We start from the raw sequence: 21858 nt of genomic DNA, 5'->3' as shown, positions 1-21858 counted from the left end.
GTTGTTACTAACTTGATGTTCAAAACTCCCCCCCCCTGAAAAATCACATTGACAGTCGTTTGCTTTTTACAAAACAAAAAAGGGGAGGTTCATGGAAGAGCCTACACAATCCCTCTATACTTAAACACATCGGACATAGAAATTACCTCAAGTGTCCTAATCAGAATCGAAATAATTGATGCAAGCTATACTTTATTGTAGTTTTGATATGGGAAGGCACTATCGCTCGGGCAAACAAAATAAAGAATACAATGTCTACCCATGTTAAGAAAAACAATAAAGTATAGCTACATGTAGCATCAATTATTTCTTAAATATTAATCTAAAATGTTGCATACTGTTACTTCCTTTGAATTCATTTATAATAAACTTCTTTCGATATTTATAAACCAGGGCCCGTATGCATAAAGCTACTTAAGTTAAGATTTTCCTTAGTAAACACTTAAGTTGAGGAAACTCCGCCCTTTTTATCTAAGTGGTAAGCATAAAAAATCTTAAACTAAGTATTTCCTAAGTAAAATCTTAGTTGTTTTAAGTCACGCCCACAAAACTATAGTATTGAGATTCACAGTAATCCTAAAGACTGGTTTTGACTTAAAAAAGAAGTTTAAAATCTGGAAAGGTTTCATACCTCATCGCATAAGTCTTGGCAATATTGTCTTATTTGTAAGGTAATTTTGGGTAATTTTGATATCCGATACTGAAGGAAGATCTAGGTATTCATGATGTGTTGAATAGTCCATCATCAAAATAATTTATAGTTTCCTCTCTAAAAGTATAAATAATTGTTAAAGTTTTAAGACTTTCAAATAAATAGCCATGTGTTAAAAGACTTTTACCGTACCTATGTACGGTATCTCATTCTTTGTGAATTGAGTTCCCCTTTGAAGACCAATTGTAGTTACAATGTAATAGTATGTAAATAATTCATTTTTTTCTCGTTCGTATATGTAATAACTTTTATTGTGAAAAGTTTAAGGCAAAACAACAAATATATGATTAGTTCAAAACCCGTACATTATATTTTATTTTTTATTAACTGTTTAATTTCTCAAATCTTGAGTAGATTTAACATGAGTCTGTTCTTGAATATTGTCCTCCAATTTGTTTTCATATTCGATTCTTCCATCCGAATATTTCGTATAAACTGCAACAATCTGGAACAAAATAATTGATGAAAAAATATGACATGGTTTATAAATTCCTGACACAAAATTTAGCACTACGAAGAAAAAACTAAAGCCATGTAAGAGTGATTGTATTGCTGTTATTCATTTCAAAGTTGCAGTAAAACTACCTAGACGAACAAACATCGTCTGTAAATAGCAAAACAAACTATAATTGATTAAAGTCTATAATGAGAGTAAAAACAGACGTAAAATAGCAAAGGGGTATTCGTATACGAGCTTACAATGTAATTAATACTAATAGCTATTTTGAAATTGTTGTTACAGACTCAATATATGATTTAAAAGATCCTATAAAATCAATTGCAAACCTCTGTGTTGAAGAATTGTCTTTACACAATCCGTAGAGTAACGTTCACGGGAAACTTTTAATAGTCTGTGTCAAATTTTGTTCAAAGAATTGTTTTAAGGTAACATTCACAGAGACCCTTGATGGTCTGTGTTAAATTGCATTTACAGAATCTATTGGTTAAATGCTTGGTAGATCTTAAATAGTTTGCGTTAAGCCACTTTAATAGTTTTCAAGGTAACAAAAATTAAAGATCTTCGACAGTTCGTGAAACCATTTTAACATTAAGTAAGGTAAAGGGTAACAATGATGGAAAATCTTTGATAGTCAGTTCAAGATTACTTTTATAGACTTTGATATGGTAACTGACGTAGCAGATCTTTGATTGTTAATGTTAAACCGCTTGAACAGACTTTATAAATTAATGTAACCTTGATGACATCCTTAAGAATCCAGATTAAATTTGTTCGTACATACTTTGTCAAACTGCAGTTTTTTCTTTAGAGTAGTCTCGAAAATTGATACTTGCTCACAGCTAGCACCAAGTGATTGGACCCTTTCTTGGAGCTTAGCATTAACCTCCGTCAATAAGTCGAATAGACTTTCTTTGTCTCCTTTTGCCTCCAGTATTTCTGTTAGTATTTGAATATAAGGGGATCCCAGATCAGGACTTCGATATGCAACATTTCCTATATGATAAATAATAAGAGTTTACATTTACAATACACTGATAATAATTATAAAGGGTAAATTGGAGAGAAAGCGAATCAAACCAACGATATTTTCAGAAGCTTATTTTATTCTCAATTTTATAAGATATCTGTTTCTCAAATTTATGTCTACGCCGAATAAGAACTTTAAATACAAGGAAAGTCGTCTGATCTACCCGAGAGTGTGACTGGAACGGGACTATGTAAAGGAATTTTATTTGTAAAAATCTTCTAGCCTTTAGCTATATAAGCGTCAGAAACACATCAAAATATACAAAAAAATATAATAAAATTAACTTAAGATTCACAATAAACATTTGAAGCAAAGGGACAAGTCTCCACAATTAAATAAAAGAAAATGACGAGAAACTTGCTGACTGGTGAATAAAAGGTGCAGGTAGTAATGGTGAAGATACTTTAAGGGAAGCGAGGGGATTCAAAATTATTAAGGGGCAAATGAGGTACACTAAGAGACAGGAGAGCCAGAAGAGGCCGGTAATATATATTTTTTCATATTTATTTTACAAGCATTTGTAGACCGTGAATGTTTTCTTTTTATAGTTATGGTTAAGGTTTCAACTATTATACTTTTGCCATCTTCATATTCATGATATTTTAAAGTCAACAAAAATTTGACGCTCAGTGATCACAAACAAAATTTAAGTGATGCAAACAATATTTTTTTTTTCATCAATCGGCTCATTCGTTTTATTTCTTTGGAGAGTCATACAGTTAACTTACATAAGAAGAGGATGCAATCTAGCTATGCATAAGACTTCTTTATACATAATTAACATAAATACTGATATTGAGAAATTAATTGGTGGTTTGTTTATCCAAAAAATAGAATAAGTATTGTGTGAACTAATGTTATATAATAACAATATCTTTATTTAAAGAGAGTAAGTTATTTGGATAAAATCAATTTTAAATAAGGCTCTCTAACTACAATATCAACTACATGACTAAAACATAATAAATCTACTAATATACGCATGTAAACAATAGATGTATATAAACAAATAAATATCACAACAAAAACCGCCTATATTTTACATTCTGGCTTAACTTATAAATTTGACACTTTTAAAAAGATAATGACTTGTTAGAGTATTTGTAACAAAGAATGTAAAGGAATTGCCTAAGTTATGAAAATATTTAAAGTAAACCACAGATATGAAATTTATATGACAATCATTTGAATAACTTATACTTTGTAGTCTTGTCTCCAATTATATTATTTAAAATGTTATGTTATTGTAACATGTATATCGTAAAAACTCGAAAAGGCGAAAACGCGAAATCGCGAAAACGCGAAAACGATAAATCGCGAAGACGAAAACGCGAGGACGCGAAGTCGAAAACGCGCAATCGCGAAAACGCAAAAAAGCAAAATCGCGAAAAAACGAGAACGCGAAGTCGAAAACGCGAAATCGGTTTCGCGATTTCGACTTCGCGTTTTCGGTTTCGAGTTTTCGACTTAGTGTTTTAGGTTTCGCGTTTTCGACTTCACGATTTCGCGTTTTCGGCCTATAGAATTTGAAAGGCGAAAACGCGAAAACGCGAAATGGCCTTAACCATACTGTTGAATTTTCAGAAATTATCTCCGGAATGCTGACGAATGATAGCTTGACGTATTCCATAGACACTTCTATATCCTCGAGGAACATACATGTCTGTTCAATTACGCATGAGTAACGTGACCTCTTAATTTCTTTTGAATCGGGTGTTTCGTAAAATTGATTATATAATGACATATATCTGCTTTTTGATCGTGTTGTTGTCTCTTTGACATTTTCCCGATTTCATGGCATCAACAAAACAGACAGTGGTTGAAAAAGTAGGAGGAAGACATTCATAGATAACAATTTATTATTTGTGGATTTGAACAAAAATTGTTTTTTAGAGCTTATGTGGATAATGTGATATGCTGATCATTTGACATGACCAATTAGTTTTTGGGTATAGTAATCTTGTTTTGTTCACTATACTGACTATAGGTTTCATATTTCATTCATCAAAAGTCTTTCACATGAAATTAATGTGTTTTAAAATTTAATAAGTGTCTTTCATAATTGTTTTATATAGAATAAAGATTTCTACCATGTAAAAAAAAAAAGACATTTTCCCGATTTCCACTCTAAATTTTATATAACCTCAATTTTTCTTTTGTTCATTAATGCATTAGTTTTTAGATACTGTGAAACTATGATAATATCATATAATATAATTTGGGATGTGACACGTCTTTTGATTGGCTGTACAATGTAAGTGTTTTGTCTATCAGCACATAGACATAATTTTATCATGTAACCCTAACGTCTTCAACGTTTTTTCGTGATTTACCCTGTCTTAAGGTGGTACCCAACACTATGAACTAAATAATTTGGCTCATTGACTTTTCCTAAAATTTTGACAAAATATTTACTTTGACCCTTTGAAAAAAAATAAGAAAAATTCAGAAAACATGAACCAATCACTTTCTTGGAAAAAAATGGTTGGATAGATAGCAGTTTGACAAACACTAATTTTAATCATTGAGAAGCTTAATATTTCCTAAAACAATAAAAAATGATTAAAAAGTTTAGCTGGTTTTACAGAGTTATCTTCCTGTAGTGTTAGGTATCACCTTAAAATGAAAATTAGATTTAAACAATAAGGAATGATTAATATTGTTTGTGTCTATTCGAAATAAAATGAAAAATGTGGTGCACTCTTTACAATATCCCTCTACGCGGGTTATTCAGTGTGTAACACATTTTTAATGTTAATATTTCATATACATAAATGTTTGTACAGTTATTCCTTAAATAATATGCAACATATATAGAGTTCAATTGTAAGAAGTTATGTTTATTTGTTAACCTTTTGTAGTAGCATAAGATACCAGTAAGTCGGATTCAATCGTTAGTTTTGGTATACTCTGTACTATAGATGCATCAGTAGTCAAATTATTGTCCAGTCGACAACTCTACAAAAACATCGTTTAATTTTAATTCAGAAATTAGACCACAATAAAAAATAATGTAAGCATAAACAAAGCTTTGTTCCAAGAAAAATCATAAAGTTGATAATTAAAAGACCAATGAAAAAGGCAGAAAAAATGCTAGCAACAAACGATTAAAAACAGGTGAATGTAGAGACATAGATAATTATATTCAAAATAAATCTGATGCAATACGAATGTGTATTTAGACCTTGAATCAAATATGGTTTCATAATACTTAATTAAAACAAATTATTATAAATTAAGGAATGTATCTCCCTCATGCAAAGCTCTGATTCCTTTCACGGATTTGGCTATACTTTTTGAACCTTTTGGATTATATCTCTTCATCTTTTATATAAGCTTTGGATTTCAAATATTTTTGCCACGAGCATAACTGAAGAGACATGTATTGTCGAAATGCGCATCTGGTGCAGGAAAATTGGTACCGTTAATGTTAAAACAATCATAGCCCAATACTTCCTGTTCATGATTCCAGACCAATTTGTTGTAATGTCATATCACAGTAAAGATAGAAATCACAAAAATACTGAACTCCGAGGAAAATTCAATACAGAAAGTTCCTATAGCTTATCAATAAACTGTGATATTCTTGACTTGGTACATGCATTTTATCATTAAACAAATCACACGTGGTTTAAAAAAATTATAGAAATTTACCTGAACAAAAATAAGTTTTGGTTTTCCAAGTAAACTTTCACATTTCTTAACTTTTCTTATAAGGTTTTCCAAACTGATAGATCCATCCCGGGTCGATATTCGTCCATTTTCCCCATGACTCAATATAGCCATTCCAAAACAATCACAATCTGTTTGGTCAATTGCCATTACTACAATACATTGTATTGACTTAATGATATGAATAACTATAAACGCATAGACTATAATAAATTGAAAAGAAGTGACTCTTGAAAAAATTAAAATAAAACGTTATAAATTGCATGCGTCCGAAGCGCTTTTTTTATTTACCTTCACAAGGAACTCTCAAAGCCATGCAAGGCAAGAATGTATTATAACCCAAACAGCTGAACTTGATAAAAAGTCAGCTGTTTCTAAAACAAAATCAAAATGAGAGTCATGTAAAGTGCGGATTTTGTTAGGGTTGAATCTATTAAATGTTTTTATTATTCAGAAACAAAGTTTTATATTTGTTTCATTTCATTTGCAATCACTGTTGCTTCAAAAATCGATTCGTATAACAGGAAAAGGAATAAATCAATTCTAATTACACATATCAAAATTATGTTAATATCTGCCTTACGAGTAACACTAAAGGAGTTGTCGATATTGAAATATCCATTACGGTCAATGTATATAAAGAATGAAAATATCGTACTTGCAATACACTTACACCGTTTCAGTTCACGGTCCATTTCTGCAGTTGTACAATTTTGCAGCACTTCTGTTTGGAAACCAAGTTTTGTGAAACAAGCATCCAAACGTTCAGTATCTTTTTCAGACCCTTGTCGTATTTTGTCTCCACACACTTGAAAATTAAATATTGCAAAATATCCTCTCCTTTTGTGATTCATGAAATAGTACTGCCCCCGTCGATCCAGTACAGAGATGCATTTTGAAAGACTGCTAAAAAGACTTTTATTAATTAACCCTTCAAATATGATTCAATTTAATAAAACAAAATCACATTAAAACAACAAAAAAGTGTTCTACACCTTCTATATAGTCACAAGCAATTATTTAAATCACATTCATCCAGACAAAACAGTAAGACTATTAGTTTTTCGAGAATTTTTATTTCTCATGGCAAATAGTATCAGTTATAAACAAACTCGACAGTGCAATGCAACACTGCGACACAAAATGCTTAAAAAGTTATAGTTGAAAACCTATTATTAGATTTACGTGAAACATCTTGATTATAGTTAACTCATTTAAGTATGAGGTTACACTAGCATAATATGCGTTTATCTATTTCATTTCATAATACAGTGCTAAGCTAAGACTCATGGAAACATGTATTATATCGGATTTCAAATGTTTGGCTTTGAGCGTTCCTGATGTGAATCCAGAAAAGCGCTTCGGACGCAAGAAATTATAAAACGTGTTGTTTTAAATTTTTACATCACTCGATACCTCTGCTGGTTGACTATCAGTCTCCGAGGGTATTATCAGCTCAGTAGTCAATATTTCGGTACTGACATGATTTAACAAACTTTACTAAAATTGTCCGTTTATAAATTTTGAAATTATTAAAAAAAAACTAAGATTTCAACTCCCTCAGGCAAAGTTGGCTTTAGATGAATTTGGCTATTTATTTTAGGTATTTTTGACATATAGCTCTTCAACGGTTTTGGTACTTATCCATTTTCGGATTCCAAATGTTTGGCTTTGATCGTTCCTGATGAAGGTGCATCCAGAAAAGCGATTCGGACGCAAAAAATTATTAATCGTGTTGTTTTCAATTTTTTATAGCAGTATCTTCACACCCGAGAAACCCATGATTCCAGTAAACAGAAACAAATGATCCGTCCAGGTTTTGTGTTTACCAACAAGTACGATTATATGAAGAATACAATATCAAATTTTGGAAGGGCTCAGTTTTTTGCTTTTGATGAAATGTTTTGCAAACTATTGTAAGTCTTTTCATTTGTTGTTTTTTTTATATTTTTTGTCATGTTTTATTGTGTTGTGACATATGGATTTATCTGGCCATTGGCATCATCCTCTTTCATTTATAAAGAATAGTAGTTGAAAATAACATTTCAAAATAGAAGAAATCAAGTTGGGCAACAATAAACAAAATCATTCTGAATACATAATATGTTAATATATAATAACTTACTGATCTGTAAACGCACGTCCTAAAATAGTCATTAAGAATTGTATTTATTTCTATGAGTATATATTCCACCGAACAGAAATTTGGAATCGATTATTTAAATAGACATAATGTTTTGATAACGACAAACGCATTTTTAATGTTTTAATTGGAGCGCAACTGAAGAGTCGTATGAGTGTCTAACACGTCTTTTCAAATTGCATGAGTTACCTGATGTTCTTTTTATGACCACTGCGTCGATACTATTGGTTCAAGACGTTTTAACCTCAAATCTATGTATCATCCAGTTGCTAACATTTCGTTGATAAAATGGAATAGTATTAGATATTGATAACTTTAAAATGCTATCAACATTCTTAATACTTAAGTTTTTTTTCTAAATACACTCCAGGCATTCATGACCCTGTAGTACTTGCACATTTGTAGGCAACCTTTTTAGTTTAATACTTCTGAATTTTGTCATTCACTAGTTCTTCCTCTAATTTCGTATTAGAATGTAATTTTCCCTTACAGGATCAAAAGCTTCAATTAATGATTGTAATGGTAATGAATTATATACGTATGAATGAATCAATTTGATGCACCCATCAGTATTAGTTTCTAAATTTAGAGTATTATTTTTGTTTGATATAAATCATAACATTCACAGAGCAAACAAGATTGGTTGATTATTTGTTGTCCAGGGACAAATAGCTCATGCATATCAGCCCGATCATTCCATCGTTTCTATGACAGTTCGTATTATCGAAAAGATATACCATAGCTCTAACAATCCTAATCTTTCAACGACTCTCCGTAGACAAAAAGAAGACTACTGAATTAGACAATAGGGAACTGCAACACCGTATGGCTGCAATGACAAAATTGATGGTATAGGTATTCTATCTAGTCCTTCGTGTAACTCGGTGAATGTGATGAATATTTTCAACTCGACTCCTCGACGTAGACGCAGTCATGGTCATCGTCATTATACATCACCTTCTCTGCATGATGTCTCTATTAATGACTTGCTGTCATTCATACAAAAGCCGTTAGGTATTCATCACATTCGCACGAAACTTTATTCATTACCCCTTTCAAAACTTCATTCTCTGTTCAATTTATGTTTGAAATCCACTGTTACAAACCCTCATTCAAACCAATACAAACTTCAAGCTATAATTTCGGATATTGCAAGTCACAGACTTTTCAAGCCAGTTCGCATTGGAAAAGATGAAAAAGAGAAAAGATCTTTTCTAAATCTTTCCTTTGCCAACAAAGGTCTCGATGGCGTCAACCTATGCAATATCATTCATCATAAATTAGTTCAATCGGAAATACCTTCTTATTTCAAAGACCAGTCTGTACCAATAATTTCTTATACCTATACCAAACCTATTGCAACTAAAATTTTCAATTACAAACGCGTTTTGCAGAATCTCGATATTGACGACTTCAAGTCTAAACCTCCTGATTGCACTTGTGCTAGTTCCCAATTCATATATAATCCTGCTGGCCACGTTATTACCGGTGACCTTAACATTGTTAATAACACTTCTCTACGAAATGTGTTATAGAAAGGTCCGAAATATCGTGAGCCTAAATCCATCAATTGGAAATACAACTTTAAAATTTTGATGGACTCAGTCGAGGATTATGCCAGGCAATGGGCTAAACGTGAAAAGGAAGACGTAGACACTCTATCCGAGTGGATTAAGGCAGTGAGGTCGTTAATACAAATCAGAATCAAGAAACTGAATGGGTCCATCAATGCCCATGCTACGTCAATCTTTCAAGACCCAAATATTGCTAAACACTTATCCAACCTCCATGATAAATATGTTGTTGTCCCCACAGACAAAGCCCCAAATAACATCGTTTTTGTCTGTAAAAGTCACTACATTAATTGCTTGATAAACGAATTAGGTATAGACAATTCACTTGGAAACTCAACATATACCCTCACGACACTTACCCAAGAGGAAATCCTGGATAATCACAGGTCTGTTCTTTGTTCCTTTGGTATTTCAACCAAAGATGAAGAACTGGATCTTCCACCACTGTATTGGATACCTAAACTACATAAGTGTCCTTACAAACAACGGTATATTGCTGGGTCTTCCAAGTGCTCCACGAAACCTCTTTCTAAATTATTAACATCTATTTTATCAGCAATCAAAGACGGGCTTCTAAGTTATTGTGAAACTGCCTATTCTAGAGGTGGCGTGAATCAGATGTGGATACTTAAAAATTCCAAAGATCTTTTAGAGTACATACAATCTAACTCTCTTTCATCTTGTAACAGTATTAAAACATTTGACTTTTCTACTCTTTACACAAGTATTTCACATTCCAAACTAAAAGACAAATTGAAAGAGTTGGTATTACTTTGCTTCATAAAAAAGAATGGCCAACGTAGATACAAGTATCTTGTCTTAGGGAGGGATAAATCATACTTTGTAAAGAATCACTCTGATTCAAACAAAAAATTCTCTGAAACCGATATTATCAAGATGCTTGATTTCTTGATTGACAACATATTTGTAACGTTCGGAGGACGTGTTTTTCAACAGACTGTCGGCATCCCAATGGGAACAAACTGTGCCCCTCTATATGCCGACTTGTTCCTTTATTATTATGAGGCTGACTTCATGCAGGAATTTCTTAGGAAGAAAGATAAGAAGTTAGCAATATCCTTTAACTCTACTTTCCGCTATATAGATGACGTTCTTTCACTAAACAATTCAAAATTTGGTGACTATGTGGAATACATCTATCCCATCGAATTGGAGATAAAGGATACTACAGATACAGTTAAGTCGGCTTCATATCTTGACTTACATCTAGAAATTGACAATGAGGGTCGGTTGAAAACAAAACTTTACGACAAAAGAGATGATTTCAGCTTTCCAATTGTGAACTTTCCATTTCTAAGTAGCAACATTCCAGCAGCACCTGCATACGGGGTATATATCTCCCAATTGATACGATATTCCCGTGCTTGCATTTCCTATTATGATTTTCTTGATAGAGGGTTACTGCTCACAAGGAAGCTATTAAACCAAGAGTTCCAAATGGTGAAGTTGACATCATCCCTTCGTAAATTTTACGGACGCCATCACGAGTTGGTTGACCGTTATGGAATAACCGTTTCACAAATGATATCGGATATGTTCCTTACGTCGTAACTACAATCCCCTTACCTTTCATGAATGTGACCTACCGAATTAGACTATTTACCGGATTTGTAATCAGATAAGCAACACTACGGGTGCCACATGTGGAGCAGGATCTGCTTACCCTTCCGGAGCACCTGAGATCACCCCTAGTTTTTGGTGGGGTTCGTATTGTTTATTCTTTAGTTTTCTATGTTGTGTCATGTGTACTATTGTTTTTCTGTTTGTCTTTTTCATTTTTAGCCATGGCGTTGTCAGTTTGTTTTAGTTTTATGAGTTTGACTGTCCCTTTGGTATCTTTCGTCCCTCTTTTATGGACGAGAACAATTTTACAAGAAAAACGATAGGAAGGTTCTCTAATCGAGACAGTCTGTGATGAAGGACTCGGAGAAATCAGACTGCATGTGTAAAATGAAGTTGTGTCAGATAGGGACAGACATTTTGGCTGACCAAAAAGTAGTTTTGGTTGTCAAAGTAAACCTTAACATTTCATATTTTTCTTTTAAAATTTTTCAAAGTAATGGATCCATCCCGAGTCTATTTTCGTACATGTTACCAATGATCAAGTATAGCCATCAACAGGCTACCTATGGACCCCTAAAAGTTGTTACAATGGTTCTTCAAGTGCACAGAGCGTAGCAATCTCTCTACACGAGGTATCGAATTTAACGTCCCCATTCTGAACAACGTAACTGCATACTTGTACATTCCTCACAGCCTAACAAATACCATATTTTAACAAAGGTTTTTATTGCCGCCTGGAAGAAAGCCTTTTGTGATCATTTTTCTAATTCCCAGTCACCCTGGGGTAAAATGACGCTGAAGAAAGTACTTAGGTGAAATTATATAAATCAAGAATTTTAAGTTGATACTTTAAGTCGAAAGAGCATCAGTTTTGTAACAAAATACATAGCAAGCATAGTAAGCTAAATAATATCGAGATATTTGAGTTTTAAAAAATGACAGAAAAAGACTGACTCGAACTTGGACCATATATTTGCATTTGTATTATTTGGGTTTCAAATCACTACAATTTGCTTATATTTGGTAATTACAATTTTAAGAGCTATTAAAGCCTTATATGCTAAAAGAAAAATGGGTGTCATGAGGCATCAAGTCTGAATATATGACACACATTCACAAAAAAATCACATCCTTATCAAACAAATTTTGCTTTGAAGCGGTAATTTTATTTAAACAGTTCTTGAAAGAATCAACAATAAATTATATAACAACTGTCAGTCTTTTGGGCAATGTTTATACTCATTAGCTGCTGATAATGCAGTACTGATCAGACAATTCCCTTGTATTGCAGTCAGTTAAGATCTGGTTAGTTTAAGCAGACTGACTATTCTGTAATTGTAATTTACCAATTAATATCAACAACATATCAAATTGTCTGAAAAGCTACTGAACAGTACTGAATTGACTGTGAGTAAATTGTTTGAACAGCACTGAATTTGTTCGAGTAGATAAATCTAAATAATTGAATAAAAACGCTAACTAGACTTGATAATGTACTGTTTTTTTCAGATGATATCAAGATCAAAACCACTATTTAAGCACTTGTGCATGTTTAAAGAAATTTTGATTGTATGTTTTTTCCATGAGATAAATTATTTTGAAATGTCATTAAATATTTAAACTAATGTTACATACCTACATTGAGTATACTGTTAGGACTGGATAATCTATAATAAATTCGGAAAACATATATGATGAAATTAAACTACTTGAAGTAACATTTGGTTTCAGAAGTTTCTAATTTATCTTAAAAAATGAAGGAAATTAAACATTGGCTTCTCATTCTATTAACTTTAAAACACGATCTGGAATAATCAGTTATTCTTATTTAAAAAATGGTGTATATAACACAATGCGTAATTCATTATTATAATCCACTCATGTTTGATGCGTTGTTAGTACACTAATATATCACTTCTGTGATATTGAAGTGATATATTATGTTATGTGTACCTTATAAATCTGATTTACGATTGCATAAATCATTATTTTTAGTATAAAGTTTTTTTCTGATGCATCCTTTATATACTTATTTACTTTTGTACGTATACAATATACTACTTTGTAGCTTGATTGTATATCTAACTGATTTTTTATTGGTAGTGTTTGATCAACTATTTTAACCTGTGGTTGACATAGTGGAGTGTTTAGTTTTGTTATTTGTTTTTATGAATTTCCCCTTTTAAGTTAATACTGGAGTCGGTATTTTTGCTTTTACTTGAACCTAAGCAACATATGAATTTCAAAACAACACAATATAAATAGCAAAATTATGACTTAAATTTTACTGTTCCTCTGGTATCTTTCGCCCCTCTTATTAGACAGTTGGTGTATGTTGAATTACCAACGGAATAGCCAATATATTTGTTTTATGAATATAATAATTATGGTAAAAGAGTGATACTATCTGTTTGTACATTTACTTTTTTTTTTTTTTTTTTTTAAACAATTAAATCATCTTTATTGCACTTATTAAAATTATTTGTACATTAACAATAAAGTATGCCTCTTCGATCATCACGTACAGCTAAGTTTATTCAACAAAGTTTTGAAATAGTGTCTTTTCGAATCTATTAACATTGCATTTCCAAACTCGTAAAATTTTCGTTCGAAGTAAATGAGTTATATTGATCGTTATTTCTAGATCGGTTATTTGTTTTTACTCTGATCAGTATTGTAATAATGCTCATGAAAGTAACTACTAAGGTGCCTTTATAAAATCCGATTGATATATTGCAATTAACAACAAACAAGTATATGTGAAAAAGAGGATTGTTTTTCTGTGTTAACAAACAAATGTTTGCGTACATCATTGAAACGAATTGTCATTAAATTATTTACCTGCTATCACTTTCGAATGAATAATTTGATTCTGAAAAACAAGTGAAATGTTTCAATTAAGGATCGACTGAAACCTTGTTCGTTTCACCATTTTCTACATTATTTTTAAGGAAATGCCTGTACCAGGTCAGGGATATGACAGTTGATTTCCATTCGCTTGATGTGTTTGTGCTTTTGATTTTGCCATTTGATTAGGGACTTTCCGTTTTGAATTTTCCTTGTTTTCAATAAAAAAAAATGTCACATCGGAACGTCTGTAAATTTCCTATAAAGGTAAGTGAAACTACATTTAAGAAAAACATTCTTAATAAAAAGTATACAAATAACTATTGTCTATACGCCGTTTACATAGTTAGCTTTTTGAATGTTACATATTAACCAATAGGTCAGAATCTTAATTCTTTCTGATACAATTGTTCGAATTTTTACCACATATACTGACCAATTTAAGTTTCGACATTGATATTAGTTATTTATTGTTAAAAAAATAAAATATAAATGTAACCTAGAATTGTATGCTATGCAGCAAAATACCACAATGCTTCTTAGTTTCTTTATTACAGTAGTTTACACGGGAAATGGAGCTGTTTCACATATGATTTATGTGTTAGAACATTTCTATCATTTCTATGATCACATTAAAACATGATTTCCATTCTCACTACATTTGTTTCGATATTAAAATACAAACCATTATCATGCCCAGTGGCCAAAGGGATTCAATTCAATCATATAAAAAACTTAAAAGTACCATACTAGATCACCTACATGTAGAACAGTCGAGAAAAGTCGAGTGTTAAGTTGGGCTGAGAGAGTTGCAGCTCTTCTCTTACTGTAAAATTATACGCATGAACTGATAACTTACCATTGTCCGATACACTTAGTCGTCTAAGACTGAAAATGGAATAGAAAATAAAAGACATAATTAAACTTTAATTTGAAATAAAACAAGTGGTCCTTTTATTTTTTTGCGTTTCATACAGTAGTGGTTTTATCAATATTAAGCAGTAATGAAATTTAGATTATCTCCCTTTTTCCCCAAAAGAAAAATACAACCCTAAATAACTTCAATGCTGAAAATGCTAAACAAAATCTGAATATTGATGTAGCCACAATAGACCAATTCTACAGAGATGAAATAAGATCTAACACAAATAATGTATTCTGTGGATAATGGTCTTGTTCATTGTTGGCAGTAGGGTGACCTATAGTTGTTACTTTGGTCACTTGTAAAGATTTGTCCAGTTGGTAATCATACCACATCCTTTTTTGTATATCATTAAGAAGCTAATTATCAATATTACTCCTGATTTTCGAATTTTATGCATTTTAGTATCATATGTTGGAATGAAGGTTCATTTACAATATTCTTTTTAACTATGTATATCATTATTATTATTTATGAAAAACGAAAAATTACTTGTTCGTGTATTTGGCTTTATAACAACAATTGCTTTATTAAACATTTTTATTATGTTTTAAATCATCATTTTTTTCCATACCACGAAGGTTAAAGGTTACTTAATCTCCTACATATATCTACCTTGCACTGTCATCCAGTAAGTTGAAATCATTGTTAACATGTGCACTTCTGTTGGAGTCACCTTCAAATTGAAAAGATAATACCGTTCAAGTATTATCAATATTAATAGGACATGGGGAAGGGTACCTGAAGTTTCTAATAACAACAATGCTCTGAGTAATAAAATCAACAACAACACACAATTGGGTATTGAATCACACGGAAAACTTATAAAGAGGGACGAAAGATACAAGAGGGACATTCAAACTCACAATCTCATCTTCTTATATCTATCATAGATCGAAAATAAACTGACAACGCCATGGTTCAAAGAGAAAAGACAAACAGACAAATAATAGTTCACAATATAGAAAACAGAAAGACTAAGCAACACGAACCTCACCAAAACTGAAGGCGATCTCAGGTGTTCCGGAAGGGTAAGCACATCCTGCTCCACATGTGGTAACCGTAGTGTTGTTCATGTTATTCAAACCCAGTAAATAGTCTAAATTCGGAAGTTTACATTCCTTGTGAGCAGCATACCCTCTATCAAGGAAATCATGATAGGAAATACAAGCCCGGGAATATCTATCAATTGGGAGATATATACGCCGTATATAAACAGGCGCAGCTGAAATGTTGCTACACAGAAATGGAAAGTTCACAATTGGGAAAGCTGAAATCATCTCTTTTGTCGGGAAGTTTTGTTTTTAACTTACACTCATTGTCAATTTCTAGATGTAAGTCAAGATATACGGCAGAATTAAGTGTATCTGTTATATCCTGTATATCTGATTCGATTGGATACATTGTAGATGCGTTCAACATAGTAAGAACAGTTTGAATTATTTTTGAACAACATCTATACAGTGGAAAGTAAAATAAAAAGATATTGCAGAGTTTTTTTTCTTCCTAAGAAGTTCCTGTATGAAGTCAGCCTCATAACCATAACGGAACAAGTCTGCAAGATGCCGATGGTTTGTTGAAAAATACGTTCTTTTACCGTAAGAAATATGATGTCAATCAAGAAATCAAGCATCTTGATAATGTCAGTTTCAGAAAAAAATTTGTTTGAATCAGAGTGATTCTTTACAAAGTATGATTTATCCCTTCTTAAGACAAGATACTTACTTGGATCTACGTTGACTATTCATTTTTATTTCACAAAAAATACCAACTTTTTTCAATTTGTCATTTAGTTTTGAAAGGGGGAAACTTGTGTATAATGTTTCAAGTCAAATGTTTTTATACTATTGCAAGATGAAAGAGTCTTAGATTGCATGTACTCTAAAAGATCTTTGGATTATTTTAGTATCCACATCTGATCCATGCCACCTCTAGAATAGGCAGTTTCGCAATAATTTGGAAACCCAGTTTTGATTGCTGATAAAATAGATTTTAATGATTCAGAAAGAGGTTTCTTAGATCACTTTGAGAACCCAGCAATATACCGTTGTTTGTAAGGACACTTATGTAGTTTAGGTATGCAGTACAGTGATGGAAAATTCAGTTCTTCATTTATGGTTGTAATTCCGAAGGAACATAGAACAGGCCTACGATTAACCATGATTTCCTCTTTGGTAAATGTCGTGAGGGTATAAATAAAGGCAACAGTATTAAACCGCTGTTCAAAACTCATAAATCGTTAGAAAAAAACCAAATTCGGGTTACAAACTGAAACTGAGGGAAACGCATTCAATATAAGAGAACAAGGACACAACATTATACACAGAAACGAACTAAGCAGTAGACAAAATGTTGAGTTTCCATGTATAAATAATTAAAATAAACTCAGCATAGATACCAGGATTGAAATTTTATATCTACGCCAGACGCTCATTTCGTCTACAAAAGACTCATCAGTGACGCCCGAATATAAAAAATATCAAAAAGGCCAAATAAAGTAAGAAATTAAAACACATACCAAAAATACAAGACAGAAAACACAGCAAGGTTAATGCAGAGGAGACTAACAAGCATATAATGTTATATAAGTGTCAAGATTGAATATCGAAAGAATGCATACTAGCAAGAAGTATAGATTATCATTAAATGCCATCTAGAAATACAACATGTACAAAATATTAACAAGATAGTCATATTATCAAATATAGGAATTTAAATTGTTGGTACATAATCATGATAATGTATTATTTGAGCCAGTAACTCGCATAGAACAGTAGATATACGTGCAGTTGTAATTTATATTTTAGCTATTTGTCATTCAATTCATTTTTTAAATTTTAAACACCAACGTTCTTTAAGGGTTTACTTTCAAGATTGTCCAAATAGATTTACACAGGCTATCACATTAACAGGTAAAGGATGATATTCGAACAATCAAAATATAAAAGACGAATAGAAACCAGAAATATTGTGGCAAAAAACGAGCAAAAAAAGAATATTAGATAGTATATAGTAAAATGCTCCAGATTGAGAATCACGAACCACACCGAAAATCGTGACTGATCTCTCAATTTTTGCAAGCTCACAAAATGAAAGATGATTTTGTTATGAAACATTTTGCCGACCCAGCAATATATACCTGTATTTGTAAGGACGAAATTTATTTTTAAGGATTTACAAAATATATGAGCATGGATATCGTTCAACATATACGAAATGTAAAATTCAATGATTATGTTGACACTTGATCGAAGTTAACCTTCTGTTAAATCCTTTATGATTAATCAAATGCGTATTATTGTATTGGTTAGGTCACAGTTAACTTGTTTTAGTGATATTAAGACGATAACACAATATTGACTGCTGTACCCCTATTTTTGACATTTTTACTCTTTGAGTATGTTTGTTTTGTTCATGCATCGTTGACAATGTAATGGAATTTGATGCGACTGTCATACAAGTGAGAGGTTTAGCTAACTATAAAACCAAGTTCAATCCATCATTTTCTACATTAGAAAATGTCTGTACCAAGTCAGGAATATGACAGTTGTTATCCATTCGGTTGATGTGTTTGGACGTTTGATTTTGGCTTTTGATTTTTGATTTTCCTTTTTGAATTTTCCTCGGAGTTCAGTATTTTTGTGTTTTTACTTTTTTTTTATATCTGTTTGCGCTACAAATCTATAACTGTTAAAATAATCATTCAGTTGAAACATGAGAACTTTTCAACAGACACCATTGTAACAATGTAGAATGTGTAATAGGGAGTCTCAACCTCAGAAATATGGTGATCACCGATCCCGAAAAAAGCCATACGAACAATGTTGTAATGATAAAGCATTAAAGCTTTCTTTGGTTCTACTTTGCTAACTTCATTTTTAAATAGTTTACACGAACACAAAGTAATATGCAATTAACAAAATTCCTAGACTATTTAAGCCACCTACTTTCTGTCATTAAACTTTATACCCCCCTGAACCAGCTGTATAATATAAAATCAATACTTGGGAAGCGGAACATGCATTTTATGTATGTTTCATGGTATTTTTTATATTGTTATTTATAATTGTTTTTAAGCAATGCACACTATAAATATCTAGATTTTTAACAAATCATACTTTAATTCCTTTCTTGAGTTCATTTTACCACCATGCATTTCAGTGTCGAAGATAATTTTCTAATGTGGAATTTGGGGTGCACCCGGTTTCTTTTTTTGAAATTGATTTATTATCTAGACATATTGAATTTTCACCGTAAATTCTGTCAAGTGTAACATAATAAAAACACCTACTTGATCGTTTACGCCGCCTAGTGCGAGAATTTGTCCGTTTCCTTCTGACACTTTTAACTGCTAAATGTTCTTTTGAGATTTCTTTTCTTTCATTATGTGGTGAATGAATAATGATGTCAGGTGGTTGTGTAAGATTTCTTGGAGACGAAGACGAAACATGCAGCGGTGAAAGACTAGAAAACATACCATTTTACTGATTTCTTTTTAAGAACTGCCATATTTACACAATGGTTGAAAAAGACATACAAATGTACTTCATAATATAGCAAAAACTTTTTCTGGTATGTATAACAGCAATGTTAAAAAATGATATGCGAGTATTGAAACAAAACAACAAAAACAAAAACCAACGGAAATACAACACGACACAATATTTTTATGATTTACGGGATTTAAAATTTTGACCAACAGATAACCGCAGAGGCTAAACGATATCTTACTGGTATAAAGAAGCGATATTAAAAGTACCAACTACAATGAATTGTAAGAGATATTAATGTTAAGGAGCAAAGCTCTTTCATATATCCTATTGTACATCGACAATCAATTACACATAATAGATTTCAAACTGAGAAGAAAAAACAATGAAAAATATAAACAAAAACAAACAAGACGTTTTCTAGTTAAAATTGTAAATACATGCATCATAGATTTCTGTGTTATTCACATGGGTGTAATTTTATGTTGTAGTCAGGAAGCTTCTTTTTTATTTGTGTTTTTATAAATTAAGATTAAAAAAAACACATGTATACTTCAAAAAGTTTCTTTAAAGAATCTTACCGTTGATTTAAAAGATTTCCTGTTCCTCGTGGAGTTGTTTTTCCGTCAGGTAATGTGATTTGTGTTGTATTTAATGTCATTGGAGAACGAGACTGACGTCGTTTCGTATCACTCTTTGGTTTACAAGAATGCATTGTAGGTTGTGTTCGTTGCAATCAGGTAACGTCTGTGTATATGACCTTTTCTCTTTAAATAGTCCCTCAGTTGTTTGCAATGCTACATGTATTCGTATCTAACTAGAATGTTTGTTATATTCAGAAATACAGATATAAAGAATCTATCAGTCATGTCTGACTTCGTCACTTCGCTTGTAAACAAAAACATAAATATTAAAACGTTTTTTTTAATAATTATATTATCGATAGTTATATATTATATTATTAAATAATTTAATTTTTAATGTAACACTCTCTAGGCATTCAAATGAGAACAAATAGTGCCCGTCTTCTTGCCGACTTGTTTCTTTATTATTTTGAGGCTGCCTTCATACAGGAACTTCTTAGAAAAAATTAAGAAGTTAACAATATCCTTTAACCTTAATTTCCGCTATTTAGATGGTGTTCTCTCACTAAATAATTCAACTTTTGGTGACTATGTTGATCGAATCTATCCCATCGAACTAGAGATAAAGGATAATACAACAGATACAGTTAAGTCCGCCTCATATCTTCACTTACATATAGAAATTGACAAGGAGGGTCGGTTGAAAACAAAACTTTACGACAAAAGAGATGATTTCAACTGTGAACTTTTCATTTCTATGTAGCAACATCCTAGCAGTGCCTGCATACGGGGTATATATCTCCCAATTGATACAATATTACCGAGCTTGTATTTCCTATCATGATTATCTCGATAGAGCGTTGCTGCTCACAAGAAAGCTATGAAATCCAAATGGTAAAGTTGAAATCATCTCTTTTGTAAATTTTACATCACGAGTTGATTGACCGTTATGGAATAACCGTTTCACAGATATGGGATATGTAACTACAATCCACCTGGTTTTTCACCACGAATTTGACCTACCGAAAATAAAAGACTTGGTTTGTGACAACCTGAGCAACACGACGGGTGCCACATGTGGAGCAGGATCTTTTTACCCTGCCGGAGCACCTGAGACCACCCCTAATTTTTGGCGGGGTTCGTGTTGCTTAGTGTTAAGTTTATTATGTTGTGTTTTTATACTATTATTTGTCTGTTAGTCTTTTATTTTTGGCCATGGCGTTGTCAATTTATTTTCGATCTATGAGTTTGACCTTCCCTCTAGTATCTTTTGTCATTCTTATGGCTATCAGCTAATATACACAATTTTGTCATGTAACCAACGTTTTTCAACAGACGTGTTTAGCTTTCCGAATATTTATGCACAAACAAAGTCCATTGTACATATATGTTGCATGCATACTTATTTTGTCCAAGACAAATGTAACAGTATGTAAATTGTAACATACGGTGAATATAATTAATATCAAATTAAGAATTAAAACATTAGAAGAATAGGTAAAGCATAATGTGTGATATAAAATGATTCAAGTATCGATTGTTTTCAAATTAAGAATTAAAACATTAGAAGAATAGGTAATGCATAATGTGTGATATAAAATGATTCTAGTATCGATTGTTTAAGCTAAAATGATTACATTACACATAGGCATGCGCTATTTTGACTAACAGCAATCTCGCGTCATCCTGAAATTAACCTTCATTTCAAAATGAATCGTTATATTCATAATGATACGAGCTACCACATAAATGTGCACAGGTAAATAAAAGAAAAACTTTATCGTTTTTTCATGATCCTAGCAAAAAATGTAACTATAGGTATTACATGCTTCATTTATAAATT

General features: G+C 31.8%; 1 protein-coding gene across 2 annotated transcripts; it reads right to left on the bottom strand.

Moving 5' to 3' along the window:
• Positions 1-945: 945 nt before the first annotated feature.
• LOC143080199 (caspase-6-like) lies at positions 946-20872 on the bottom strand. Of its 2 annotated transcripts, none has more exons than XM_076255923.1 (12): positions 20013-20872; positions 19233-19405; positions 15557-15617; positions 14879-14907; positions 14014-14044; positions 12808-12839; positions 7997-8015; positions 6530-6774; positions 5854-6023; positions 5052-5157; positions 1954-2165; positions 946-1157 (listed from the first exon to the last, which is right to left on the bottom strand). In XM_076255923.1, exons 1-12 carry the CDS (start codon positions 20144-20146, stop codon positions 1044-1046), a joined length of 1326 nt encoding a protein of 441 aa, XP_076112038.1. In that variant the 5' UTR covers positions 20147-20872; the 3' UTR covers positions 946-1043. The 2 variants fall into 2 exon arrangements, with proteins under 2 accessions (XP_076112038.1, XP_076112039.1); XM_076255924.1 differs by having other exon boundaries at positions 6545-6777; positions 20013-20861.
• Between the last annotated feature and the right edge of the window lie 986 nt (positions 20873-21858).

This window comes from Mytilus galloprovincialis, chromosome 6 (genome assembly GCF_965363235.1).
Source record: "Mytilus galloprovincialis chromosome 6, xbMytGall1.hap1.1, whole genome shotgun sequence".
Taxonomy (NCBI): Eukaryota; Metazoa; Mollusca; class Bivalvia; order Mytilida; family Mytilidae; genus Mytilus; species Mytilus galloprovincialis.
Note: the sequence above shows the minus strand (reverse complement) of the source record. Positions and strands in the feature narration are given on the sequence as shown.